The sequence below is a fragment of the Molothrus aeneus genome, chromosome 2, assembly GCF_037042795.1.
Source record: "Molothrus aeneus isolate 106 chromosome 2, BPBGC_Maene_1.0, whole genome shotgun sequence".
NCBI lineage: Eukaryota > Metazoa > Chordata > Aves > Passeriformes > Icteridae > Molothrus > Molothrus aeneus.
Genome location: NC_089647.1, coordinates 98928597 through 98942446, shown reverse-complemented (window position 1 = coordinate 98942446; position 13850 = coordinate 98928597). Strand labels below are relative to the sequence as shown.

Sequence of the window (13850 nt, the reverse complement as noted above, 5' to 3'; positions counted from 1 at the left end):
TCACTCGCCATCATGCTCACCCTTCTCTTCCAGATCCACTTCCTCATGATACTGTCTTCTAACTGGGCCTACTTAAAGGATGCAAGCAAAATGCAGGCCTACCAAGATATCAAAGCAAAAGAAGAGCAGGAGCTTCAGGATATCCAGTCTCGGTCAAAAGAGCAACTCAATTCTTACACATAAATGTCTGCCACATTAATTCAGCAGAAGAGTTCTCTAGCTCTGACAAATCAGCAAATAGCTGCTCTGCAGTACAGATATGTGTCTAGCAAACGAAATTAGAGAGAAGTGTAAAAGCTTCACATTCCAGCTCCTGGAAAACTTTTTTAGGGAAATCGTCCCATTGGTAATCTTCCATCCTTTCTAAAAGAGAATGGAGGGTTTATTCCAGGCATTTTAAAAGGCAACACTTTACAAAAAGTGACCAAATTATTCTTCTTTGAGACTTGGTATTTAACATTTGACTTGCTCCTAGAGCATGACGCCCTGCACAAACCAGTGGCAGGTGCCCCGGCCAAGCAGGCAGCAGATCTGTGCAGACCTCAGGCAGTGCAGGGTGTGTGACTGAGCACCTCCCAAAGGAACCCGTGCCCAGCTGGCATTCCTGAGAGAGAGGAGCTCGTGTGTGTGTGATGGCACAGCTGCAGCAGCTCCCAGGTGGTGCAGGGGGGCTGTTTGGGAACACCCACACCTGGGCCATGGGAGCAGCTGCACTCCTGTGCCACACACTGCCACCATGAAGCCATCGCGTCCCTGTGCTCACCTGAGGGGCGAGCAGATCTCCCAAGTTCTAATCCTTTTATTAACTTTTTAATGGAATGTAGATCCCTGGATCTGGATAATGATCCCCTTCTTTGAAAATAAATGTCAGCTTTGCCTTAATATTTATTTTCTATAAATGTTGTAGCATTTATATAGTGGCAGGAGACCATTATCCTACATTTTAAGTAAGTGAAAGTGTTACCTTATTAAAATGACACTGATCTGACAATTCCAAATGAGCGGATGAGAAAGTTTGCAGAGTTTTACACAAACAATAAAATTTGCAGCCATAAAAATAATACAGGATGTCCACCTTTCTCTATCTTGGTGCTTAGCAAATTTATAGTCAGTACTTATGTGTTTTCCTTTTTACAAATTAATTAGCACACTAAGAAAACGTGGTGTTCAGAAAAAAAAAAAAACAACAAAGAAACTGGTGCCATTTTAAAGTCATTTCCCATAGAAGTCTGCCTTCTAATTAATGTTTTTTTTCAGAAGCATTCAGTGATATCTTGAGTATTAGTGATGGTATATTTGGTGTTTGTTCTATATGATATATATATATATATATATATAAATGTCGGGGGGGGAAAGTAAAAATACATCATTCATTTGAAAAAATTAAATATTCAAGTCATACCCCTGCTAAGCTGATGTGTGGTTTGGTAGTTTTGACTGTTTGCTGAATATACATCAAAGGAAGCACAAATTCCTTCAAATCAGTATTAAGAGAAAAGGCATTTTTGGGGGGTATTAACTTCAAATATAATTTCTTTTGTTAACTACTGAAGTCTAATTTGACAGTTTCAAAAAAGGGGCAAAGTTGATTGATGTAGAGCAAATACGAAAAAATAGCCTAGTGTATGTTCTTACCTGTTGCATGAAGGAGACATTTCTACAGCAATGCAGGTGATGTTCTAGCCCAGTGTTTGCATAAGGGTAATAATGGAGGCAGTGTCTTAAAGCCTAATTCTTTTCTAATTCAGTGTAGCTATTACTGGGAGTTTTTGAAGTTTTGTTTAAGTAGTCTAATATTTTTATGTAAAGAGCATTAAATTTTGCTATGTATAAATTTTTGTAACCTAACAGTGAATCAATATTTTCTATCAGTGCCAAGGGCTTCCTGTAGTTAAATCCAAGTGTTAAAATAAATATTTGTAGATAATAGACAACACTTGTGTATGCTTATTTGAACCCAGACCTACAGCTACTCCATGGCAGTGCATCTCTAGGCTTTATGTCTCTATCTGAGGTGAAACATGTTCTGTTCCAGAGCTCCCTGCCCTCCTGCATGGGGCAGGGCAGCTCTGCAGGTGCAGCTGCAGCAGCAGCTGTGTGCAGCATGCAGTAGTGGTAGTTGTTCCAGGCCAGCATAATGCAACAAGCACTACCCCTATCCAACATCCAGAAATTCTCAGTCACTCAGAAATTCTGTAAAGGCCAGAGTGGCTGCAATAGCAAATTAAGCAGTATGCAAAATCAGAGTAACCACCACATCACATTTTAGCTCCATTTCAAAAAGCAGAGCTTGTATCTGTCACAGTTTTGGTACATTGTGTTTAAACATCCAGCGAATTTAAGACAGAACTTTGGTTTTTTTGCCCCTAAATTCTGTCAAACTTGGCTTCATGTTCTTGTAGTTAGGTCAAGATAAGCAGCCTCAAATGCAGTGCAAGTTGTAATATATGCTGCCACCCAAAATTACTTCATTGATAAAAACTACTGTATTTTATACTGTAAATAAAGTTTAATGATCTTGCCTATAATCTACCTACAAAATACAAAGCTTAAATAAAGATGAGTTAAATAGCATTTTTATTTTAATCTCTCCATTCTGGGCTGGTTAATACCAACGAGGTGATCCATGAGAGGGGCTGCTTTTGAAAGTGGCTCCTGCCGTGCAGCAGAAGGGACACCTTATTTTGGGTCTGTCACACTCAATGCTCTGAAGCTGTGTGAGCCACGTGCCTCCACGGGACACCTTTAAATCAGGTGATGATGAGGGAATTTTTTCTTCCTTTCATCCACACTTTGAACCATTTGGAGAAGGGGTTGGGGGGGGCGGGGGTTGGTAAAATTGACAAAGTTTAGAGGAATTCAGTGCCAACACAAATCTACCCAAACATACTGATCAGTTTCTGTTCCCTGCTTTGTTCTTTCTCTCACCCCACCCAAGGGCTTCCTCTTGGATTAGTAACACATCAGGACTCCCTGTTTGAAACGAATGACTGAAGTGATGAAACAGATCAAAATCAGCTTTATTAATTTATAATTACACAGCCCACAGTGTTGCTGCCTAACATTTATTAAAGGCACAAAACGACTTAAAAATATCTTTCTCATAATAATAATAAAAATTAAAATATCAGTAGTTATGGTTCACCAGAAGCTTTCATCCACGTCTCCATGAGAAATGTCTGCAAGACTATATTGATTATAGGAGGGAGGAAAAGAAAGTGGTACGAGTTAATGTAGTTTATCTTAAATCTTAATGCTCATTTTAAAACAGAAGAGACTGCCTTTGCTGTTCCAGTGAACTGCTGGCAATAAAACCAACCCTAAAGCAGGAGGATTTGGGCCTTCATTAACTAAAAGCCATCACCTCAAAAAGCAGAACTATCTTGTATAGTGCTCACCAAGGGAAAACAACACAACTGGTGCCAATTCAGGAGCAGCAGGGTAGGGTCTGCTATGTTTAACAGCACAGACAATGGTGAATCATTACTATAGTCCCAGTGAACCTTTATGGGGTTTTTTTCTAACTGCTCCATATTTTTTGCTTATTTTCAATTCTACATCTCGGAAAAACTGAAAGATTTGGAGGAGGATTGTTTGGTTTTTCTCTTGCAAGCAACTAAAACATTCATCTGTATTTATCAATGCCTAGAGAGAAGCAGAGGAAATGCCTGGGTTGTTGTGACTCAGTGGAGGCAGACAAAATCTCTGAATAAAGCATCTTAAAAGTCCACAATGCTACTGAAAAATCAAAGCTAGGAACAGACTATGGTGAGGTGCAGCACAGACAAACTTTTACCCAGGCTGTCATCACCCAAGAACAATCCCTCAAACTCCAGCTCTCTGTGAAAAAGTTATGAGTGCCACAACTACTGAAACAGATCATAAAGTGCAGCTCTCAGATGTGAGTTACATACAGTGCTTAACTTGCATGTACAAGAATTGGAGGGATCCTCAATTTTTCTGATACAATTGCTTTTGATTAATAATTTATTTGGGTTTCTAAGGAGGCAGATGTCTCTTAACATAATTCATACTAAATCTATTACAACTATATATTAGAGTTGTTATTATTATAATTTGTTAGTATGGCGTACTAGAAGTGATGCATACATGAGCCTTACCTGTCATCATTTTCAGTAGATAGAAGTCCTTCTGAAGGTGACCCTTCTCTTATTTCTTCTTTTTTTGAATCCTAGTAACCAAGAGGAAAATACACTTTCTCTAACCAGTTCTAATGTCAAAGTGATCTAATAATAGTATCTGGATTTTTAAGGCTCATAACTGAAAATAAAAATCTTCCAAAGGACCAACCCTATTTCTATAAATGCTACACTGGATCTAGAATAGTAACACTTTGGAAATTTAGATTGGGATCATGTCTGAACAAAAGCATCCTGCATTCCTTCACTGAAGTAATGTCCACCCATACCTCTTCTTTAACAGTTCAATTTTCCATTTTGCCAGAATAAATTCTGTTGTGTTACAGGAACACAACCTGACGTGCGTAGCTTCAAACCGTACTTAAATGCAGTTTAAGCTAAAAATTGAGGACTTTTAAATACTGTCCTGGTACCTTAAAAAACAAACTAACAAACCCTCCACCCAGAGGATACCAGTAACCCTTACAGAACAAAGTTTCCCATGTTTTTTCTTTTGGATCATCACACTTTTCCAATACAAATCCAAACACTCTGCTCTGCAGGTTGCTACATAAAGTTTATAAATGAAGAAAAAATTAAATGTGAAAATTGTTTTCATTCTAAGCAAGCCTAGCAAGACACAAATTGGTCAATAATATTTTTGGGACTGTGTTTTGAGAATAATCACCTTGTTTGCCAGTTCCTGCTCTCTGCTCTGCTGAATTATTCTCATGTATTTTTCTAATGGATTGGAAGGAGGATCCTTTACATTATTTTCAGCAGCAGTGCTACCATGCTCAGATTTTACTCCCTCTTTATCTTCTATTTCTTCATTTGTTTTCACTGAGTCTCGGATACACTTTAAGACACACACAAAAAAAAATACTGATTAGAAAAATACATTTCTATCTTAATACCTGTAATACATCCAAAATTCCCCCTTAAACTCAGTAAAACACACCAGTCTAAACAGTATTAAACAGGAGCTAAAAATCCAGAACACTAAACACTAAGTGTTTAAGCTCAAAGGGATTTAAGCAAACTCAAGGTCTCCTTATACCCTCTGCTTCCCAGAGTACCCTGGAAATCCTGACAGATGGACATGAACACATTCTGGTGGTGTCCCCACCTGCAGTGGCCACACCACAGAGACAGCAAATGTTCAGTTTGTTCCAACAGCGTGGTGACAGTGGCCATAAAATTGTAGCTTCCAGTTACATGAGGCAGGGAAGGAAAGGCATCTGTTTCCAGTGAAAAAGTCACTTGGCATAAGGAGACACTCTAGTTAGACTGGTTAATCACACATAAAGTAAATAAAATAACTTAGCCTCTACTACTTCCACTTTATGGAAAAAAAATCTACTTTTAACCAAGAAACACATATAATAATCCTAAAATGCAAGCCACTACAAGGCTGCATTACTGTCAGAAATTAAATTACCACCTCTTCATAAAGCTTCTCCACTTCTTTTTGCTCGTTTTCCAAAGTTTCCTGCTCTTTCTCTTTCCTTTCTTCTTCTAAGTTTTGCTCAACTTCTCTGTTCTGTTCTTCAATCTGCCTTTGATCCAGCACCACTGTGAAAAATTATTTCAACATCTGTAATTTGATTTATGTAGTTCAGTAATCATTACAAGAGCATAGAAATCAGTACCAGGTTCCTGTATAATGTTAACAGCAAATGAAAAACAACTGCATGTGTTGTTTGTACATCCACTGAACTTCCTCTTGGGTATGGGCTAATGTGTTTTCCCACCTCTAAACATTTTCTAGTCTGATAAAGGACTCACCAAGAGTTAAGGAGTAGTGCCAAAGTACAGGCCAGAGATTTGACAGATCTGTGCTTCTCATTCCTTTCATGGCTATTCTTATTAAACAAACCTTTCTTATCCCAAAGTCCATGTTACTGTATTCTTCCCCCCTCTGTAATGTGGTTGGATACAATTCTTTGTATTTATAAAGCAAAGTATCTAAAACCCCTTGGAAAAGTATTGCAGGGCATGCTGCTGATATGACCAATGCATTTAAAAAGCTGTGTACAAAGAACAGCATTGGATAGCAATGAGATGGGCAAACTAAGGACTGGGAATCATGAGAAGCTAAAAAACCCTTCTCTAAATAAAAAGAACCATAATGTTTGCATCTAGAACAATTAGAAAAGCAGCATATGCTGACTATATATGAGATATTATTCTCATCTAGTCAAAGAATTAAAACTGCATTGTGATAATACAGTTCACCAACAGAGTCAAGAATAAATTTTAAAAAATCCAGACAAGCAGTACATAAAATTCTTCAAAACATTTAATGTCTCATTCCTATCAAAACCAGAAATTATATTTAATAATTACCCAAAAGAAAAAAATCATCTCACAAGAGGCTGGATGGGGGAGGTGGGATGGGTGGCAAGAATGTTTAAATTAAAAGCAAATTTAACTAAAGCCAGGATGAAAAACGTCATCATACAAAAAAAGCAAAGGAAAACACTCTTTTCTCTTTATTACAGAAATGGCACTTTCTGGAAAATTTTTCAACCACACCAGCCTACATATACCTACAGACTCTTAAATATTTGTCTTTCTGTGTTACACATTTGACACTTTAAAAGGGTACTTTCTTTTGTGTCTGAGCTGAGAACTCACTCAAGTCCTGCAGTGAAGTGGCTGCTGCTGGCACAGGGGCTGTGACACAGTTTCCATGGACAGTGTCCCCAGATGGATGCAAGACATCACTTTCACACTCCTCTGGTATGTCTCCCTGATCTGGAGAAGAATTTTGAACAATGGCTTCATTATTTTGTAATTGCAAAAGTGGAGCACAGCAATGGACAGAGTGTGGGAATGGCTAAATTAGAACACAAAAATATCAGCACTAATTGAGCATTTTCCCTTCAACTTGATCATCTCTCTGAGAATTAAGAATTATCATAGGCTGTACTTGCTTCCTTAATTACAGAATTGTTAGTTTTGAAATTAGCTATTGGAACACATTTGTTTATAAAGCCAAAACTGTAGAAATATACAACAGAAACCCAAGATGTTTTCATTTCTTGACAAAATCAAGATACAAGTAACAGAAAAATTGTGTATCCAAGTTCAGCTCATAGTTTTTATGCATATAAAAATAATCTTTAACTATCTGGTCACACACTCTTTAATGGGATCTTTGCCTTCTTCAGTGCACAGGATGGATGCTGCTAACTCAGATATTCTACATTATACTATCTTTTCCCTGTGCAAGGTTGGCTCTGAATTCACAAAACCACAATTACTGTCCTTCCTCTTTGATCATTGCTGTGATATTCAACTGCTTTTAAATTACTGATTTGCAAATATGCAGACTGCTATTATCTCATTTCATGGGAGGCAGAAAAAAAGAGCTAAAACAAGATGTGGCCATTATCTCTAGATAGCCAACCTGAAGTACACAGGACTATTCCCCCAAGCACTTGGTCTAACACAGAACAGATACTCTATATATCTCTTTAGGTTTTGGGTAAAGCTTTAGAAAACATCAATTTTCATCCTTCGTATACTAGCAATGTCTCAAGATTTTTCTTTTTCACATAATAATGAAACTGAAATATTTTACATGAAAAAACCCAAGTCAACCAAACTGATCAGCCTCTTTCTCTCTGAATGATTATCTCTCTAAATTTCTTCAAATTAAAACTCTTTTAAAAGAACTATAGATGAAAGCATAACAGGAAACAGAAAATTTCTGTTAAGCTGTCATTCTAAGCTAGGAGAATGTTTTCAGTTTCTTACTGAAAGAAAGGAAGAGGAATTCCTACCAGCTTCACCTAGGAAAATAAATTCTATATATGGGGTGTTTTGTAAGACTAAAATAATGGGCTATCACACTCAAAAGAAAATCTATTCTGTTTTGTTGCTCTCTCTTAATTATAAAGCTATCAACAACAACATTATTTCCATATGAAGCACCAATAAGCATCAGGTGTATTTAAATTTAAAAAAAAATCCTTTCATAAACTTGCCCCAGTTAAATATTACTTCTAACCTCAAAATGACTGCTAACAACATAAACAAACAAAGAAACCCAAACCAGAACCATTAATAGTAAAAACCATGTTAAATTAACTAGTCTGCAAAGGAGGGAAAAAAGCTAACTCTGTACACTTTCACTCCCTTTTTAAGGGTGGACTGAAAGAGATGCATTATTCCCTTAAGACAAGCACATCCCCCAGAAACAATTGCTGCCAAAATAATCTGCTGATCTTTTCTTTCCAGAACCCACTCACAGTAGCACTTAAAGACTTCCATATTTTCTGGTATCTCCTTTATGTCATAGATTTTTTTTACCGTTATCAACTTCATCCTTCACTATATCTTTTTCTGTATTTACTTCTTAGATTTTACTTTCTTACCCACCTCTCCCTGCAATTTCTCCTGAACCACCTCCTCCCCTTTTCAGCCAATCTGATTTCCTCCTACATACAGAGATGGTTGAGGTAGGCTCACCCAACTAAAGTACTGTTGATTGAGAAATCATCAGCATATGTGAACTCTTACAATGACTGACCACCACACATCAGCAAATGATTCATTAGTACCTTACCTGGGCACAGCATCTACTCAGCCCTAATTGCCAAGAAAATGCCAGTCTGTTGTCATATGTAATAAAATAGAAGTGAAATATGTAATGTATTCCCAAAAGTGTCCCATACAAAATTTAACAAATAAATATAAGTCTAATTAAAATGTGAGATGAGTAGAAACCATTAGTGGCTACAGGCTTGGTTCATATTCAAATAATGCATTTAAAGCTTATAAAAGAAATAAATGAGAGAAATAAAACCAGCTGAGTAATGAGTAAAGCCTCACAGATGAAATGCACAGATGATGCATTATCTTCTGCCAGTTATCACTGAACACTATCAGCACATCTGCTATTTAAACAAACATCTTTTTTGGTTGCTTGTTTTTAAAATACTGAAAGCCATATTCTCACAGGGTCAGGAGAGTGAGCAAGGGCTCCACTCTATCTTCCATATGACCTAACCACAGCCAAAAGAAGAAGCCAGTCTGAAAACACTGACACCAGATAGAATCACTGGTTTCCAAGAAAATGTCCCTGACTCTCCCAGCAACAACGACAATCTCTTCACCACCTATGAGTTCAGTTACACCACACAATGCCACATGTCCACCAAGCCTCAGGACTTTACAGACCTCATGAAATCTGCAAATAGGAAAGGTTAGCTGGCTGTTCACATATTCCTCATTGACAGCTTCTTTTACTTTAAACCCACAGTTTCATGGGAGATAAGGCTGCTAAGGTTCAACATTAGGATGTCACTCTAAGTAAGGCCTGTAACTGCTTCTATTTCTCACTCCATACACAAATGGCTATAAAGGACACCAAGTTTGATTACCCTCTTATTTCTACACTGCCTTAGTTATGTCAAAGATTTTTGAAAACCAACCCTGCAGCACAGGGAGAGAAGAAAACATTTTATAGCCTGCAATCAACAGAGAGAAGAAATGCAAATAAATGGAATACTGACCTCAGAGAAAAAAAAGGGACAAAATTCAAGTTTCAGTAACTGAACCACATGTTCCAAAACAACTCAGAAATGCTGATTAACTGCATAAGAGTTCCTTTGATTAACTGCAAGAGTTCTTTCTTCCCACATTTACATGCAACCTAAAGCAACTTCTAATTCATACTACTATTTAAGCCTCAATTATGAAGGAAGAATCAAGAGTGCATGCAATAGCTACAGAAACCTATCTTTAGACTTATAACCTGGTTCTAATTTATGCAGCAAATATAATAAAGCCTCAATTTAGTTCACATACTAATACACTTTCCTATTTAAAAAAAATTTCTACACCATGTTAAAACATTCCAAAGCAACTGTCAGACCTACAGCATTAATCAGAACAAAGTTATGCAAGATTTCTGAACAAATTTATGTTATAAATTTCAGAACCAACTCAATTTAATGTCTGCTTATTACTATATACACTTACCTAAAGATGCAAGAATAAAGAAATTTAATACTCCATCATCTGAGACATTGGTTTTCCCTAATTCCAAAATCAGTCAGAAATTTTTCTCTCCAACTGCAGTCTTAAAACTATGAAGACAGTTATCCTATACTGTTAAGCCCTAAGGTGTTAAACAAACTGTCTGAAATGCACTAAAACTTACCTTCAAGAGTAGAAATGTGTTCTTCAAGATCCTCATACCTTAGTTTCTCTGGTTTGTGAATATCACTGAGATCTTGTTTATCTGTTTGTTGACTCTGAAGTCTGAAAAAATAAGGAAGAATATAAATAAGTTAATAAATATAAATGCTGAACTTGTAAGCAAATAGCCATCTGAAATTCACTCATATGTTAAGCAACAGACTAAACCAAACCTAAAATCCATCAAACTTTCTGACTCAAATTTAAGGTATTTTAATCCAGTTCTCTAACTTTTACCAAAAGTCCACTGCATTCCCCTTCAACCTTTCCCCAAGGTCTTTACATGACATAATTTTATTACATTAAAACAAAATAAAAAGAGTAAGAAAAAACATAAAAAAAGAGAAATACAATAAATTGTGACAGTCAACTGAAACAAAGAAATTTGCCTTTTTAAGCTTTGTGTTACTGTTTAATTCCCATTTTGTTATCATCTTAACAGATGTGTTTGAAATGTATTAGGATTAGATGTCTGGCAAAACAAGAGATGCAGGGGTGAAAATCTGGGTTCTATCAAAATGGGGTTAGTGCCCTCATTCTAAATCCCTGTTTATCTCATCACAAAGATAATATGAAAGAACAATGTCTCCCACGTGACCCAGCTACTAAACTCTGACCAGAACCAGAACAGCAAAAGGAGTGCAGGTCACTAATGAAATTCAGCATCAGCACTTCATAAAGGAGCTTACTTCACACCAGCTGGTGCTCTTCATCACAGCCTGTTTGTGCTTACAATTTCTAAGGAATACAGGTGGGGCAAAAGTGGAGAACAAACAATACAAACAATAGCAAACATACCCCCAACAATGAGATTTGTTCATAAGAAAAAAATAAATCTGCATTGCCAAAAGGATAGTTCAGTGATGTCAGTGGGGAAAAACAGCCTGTAAATTAAATAGGATAGAGTAAATGAAATTTCAAGTTTTGGAAATCCATTTCATGTTTTGAGTCTTTCCTTCACAGAAATGGTTAAGTGCTAAATAATTCTCAAGGGTGTGAAGTTCAAGGACATGCATGTCACTTTCTTCAATACCGTGTCCTGCAACACTTCTAGAAAGACAGAGAACCACTGCCTCAGCAACAACCCTCAACTGGTTTCTTCAGGCCAAACAAACAAAAAAAAAAATTAGGTAATAATCTGCCTTATCACTTAGTCTTCCTGTCTGTGTTTACTGGTTTCCTTCATACCACTCATATCTTGGAACATAAATAAACAAGGAGCTCTCTAGTTGCAGAAGCAATTGTTCTTCCCCATTGACTGAGCTCTGACTTCTAACAGCTTGTCACGGACGTTACAGCATCATATTCGCTTTTCTTGCCTTTTCAAAGATGTTCCCATTGCCACTTAAAATCTACAGGTCATAAACTAATCCCACAATACACATCAGTGATGTGGCATTTGCCTAATAATAAGAGTAAATAACTGGAAAAGCCCACACATGCATTTCTCAAATATTTCATGCAACAGAAAACAGTCCAAGGCACATGAATTTAAAAATACGCAACAAAAGAATGTTTTTCCTTTGAGAAAGTCTTGGGAAAGCAGCAAGTTCATGACAATTATTGGGACCTTATACCCTTGCTTTGTCATAAGAAACCCAAGAAAGCAACGCAACAACAAACTATAGCTGCCTTCCCAGACCCAGGTCTGTCCTCATAACATGCTCACACTGTTCACTCTTCAAGCAGGATGGAGTCTACAAAATCCTTCAAAGAAGTGCAGTCCCTCACAGGATTAGAGCATTTTCCCCTATCACCCTAACATGCAGGTTAACATTCAACCTCCACTTTTTAAGGTCTGTCAGAGAAGTACAAGAAATCTGAGACATACCACAGAAAATGTGAATGGGTAGGGAAAGGAGACACAGCCTGAAGGGAATACTTAAAGGAAACTGACCTAACAGTCCCTAAATATCCCAACAGCTCATTTTGAAAACAAAAAACGTAAAGGCTCTTGCAAAATAACCAGATAAGAGACCCTCTCTGCATTAAATGTATGTTGAGGCCTTGATAAACAACAAAATAAGAAAGGCCTACAATGCCTGCTAGAGCTGCCCCAGCACAAGCTGTCTCTCTTCAGCCACCAAATCAGGAATGATGGCTAGCAGGTTAAGGACAATTCAGATGTCTCTTCTGAGGAAAAAAATAGTAGAAGTTAAATCCTAGAGCTGCTTCTGAAGGCACATATTCAAGATTTTTAGTTTTGGAGAGTGGAGGCAACACTGGCCATTAAGAACAGAAGAACTCCAGACATGGAAATAGGAGATACAGAGACAAAAGAGAAGCCATTTTAATGCAGTCTAATTTTGTCAAGTTATTCATTTACCTTAAAAAGATATTAAAAAGAAAAAAAAACAACAAGAGAAAAGCTGTGCTACCCATCCCATTCCCACATGCAAAGGAGACTGGAAAATCCTACTTTGAAAACAGGCACATGGACAAGCTCTTCAGAGAAAGAAAAGAAGTAATAAATTTAGCATTACAGCTTGTTAATGAATGAAATGAGAATGTAGAATTGCCTTGATTTAAATTCTCAAACAGGAAGCAGAAATTCAAATGCTTCAATTAGCAGAAGCTCATCAGTCAGGACACAGATGTGAAAAAAAGAGACACAATAAAGAGACATGGCTTTGCTCAGAGCAAAGTGTTTCTGGTTTTTTATAACTAGGTTCCACTTGAGGCATGATATTTAAAATGGTAATCCTTATTCATCTTTAGAAAAGTTTTCACTTATAAAATCAATGGCTTGCTTGATTTGTAAAAGCAGCTACCACTGTGAGCAATTAGATAAATGTTTCTTTAAAAAGCAGGTTAAAAATGTTGCTTTGTAAACAATGTTACCTGATTTTCTGGCCATGACTGGATGGCGAGGAAGGAACAGTCTCAGGAGATGAAAGCAAACATCGCTTTGAAATAGGAGAAAGAACCTGGTCAACACTCTGCTGTGAAGAGGTAAAGGATGAGCTCTTGATGCTCTCTGCAGAATAAAAATTCCACAATTTGTATTAGCTATTTGTGCTACTATTTCTCAGACAAGGTTGTACAACACATGCGTTATTGGTTCAATGTGCATGGACCTAGGAAGAAAAACAGTCAAATGCATGAGCTAGTTTAAAGGAAAATGAAAAACTGCATAATCCTTCTACTTGCAGATTATGCAGTAGAACAGCTGTTGGATCTGCCAACTGTAAGTATTTTAGAGGAGAATATACTTCTTCCTTTCATTCTCCATTCTCCAGAGACAGGTGCTGACAACTGAGCTGCACTTAGCCTCACTTAAAGGAAACACAAATCTCAGACTCACATGCATGGTATCTTCTACCTCTTTAAATTCACCCTGAGCTGTTCAGACTGGTATTTCCAACAGCACCAAAAAGCTCCACAGAAGCTTCCAGAATGACTTAAGAATTTTCTAGCAAAATCACACCTGGTGCTTCAGCCATCTTTAGCAGAAAAGAGTAATATATATATACACCAATATAAAAGCACTCCTCAGAA

General features: G+C 37.1%; 2 protein-coding genes across 7 annotated transcripts in view; one reads left to right on the top strand and one right to left on the bottom strand.

Annotated features, from left to right (window-relative positions):
• GPM6B (glycoprotein M6B) overlaps positions 1 to 2574 on the top strand; it is a 107052-nt gene extending 104478 nt beyond the window's left edge. For all 4 annotated transcript variants that reach the window (XM_066545370.1, XM_066545367.1, XM_066545372.1 and 1 more), the window contains one exon: positions 34 to 2574. In XM_066545370.1, coding sequence (XP_066401467.1) covers positions 34 to 183 — 150 coding nt within the window. In that variant the 3' untranslated portion in view covers positions 184 to 2574. The remainder of the gene's footprint in view (positions 1 to 33) is intronic.
• Positions 2575 to 2999: 425 nt separating this feature from the next.
• OFD1 (OFD1 centriole and centriolar satellite protein) overlaps positions 3000 to 13850 on the bottom strand; it is a 29526-nt gene continuing 18675 nt past the window's right edge. For all 3 annotated transcript variants that reach the window (XM_066545361.1, XM_066545362.1, XM_066545363.1), the window contains exons 16-22: positions 13194 to 13329; positions 10315 to 10415; positions 6780 to 6899; positions 5584 to 5714; positions 4828 to 4998; positions 4122 to 4192; positions 3000 to 3187 (exon numbers count right to left, since the gene is read on the bottom strand). In XM_066545361.1, coding sequence (XP_066401458.1) covers positions 3142 to 3187; positions 4122 to 4192; positions 4828 to 4998; positions 5584 to 5714; positions 6780 to 6899; positions 10315 to 10415; positions 13194 to 13329 — 776 coding nt within the window. In that variant the 3' untranslated portion in view covers positions 3000 to 3141. The remainder of the gene's footprint in view (positions 3188 to 4121; positions 4193 to 4827; positions 4999 to 5583; positions 5715 to 6779; positions 6900 to 10314; positions 10416 to 13193; positions 13330 to 13850) is intronic.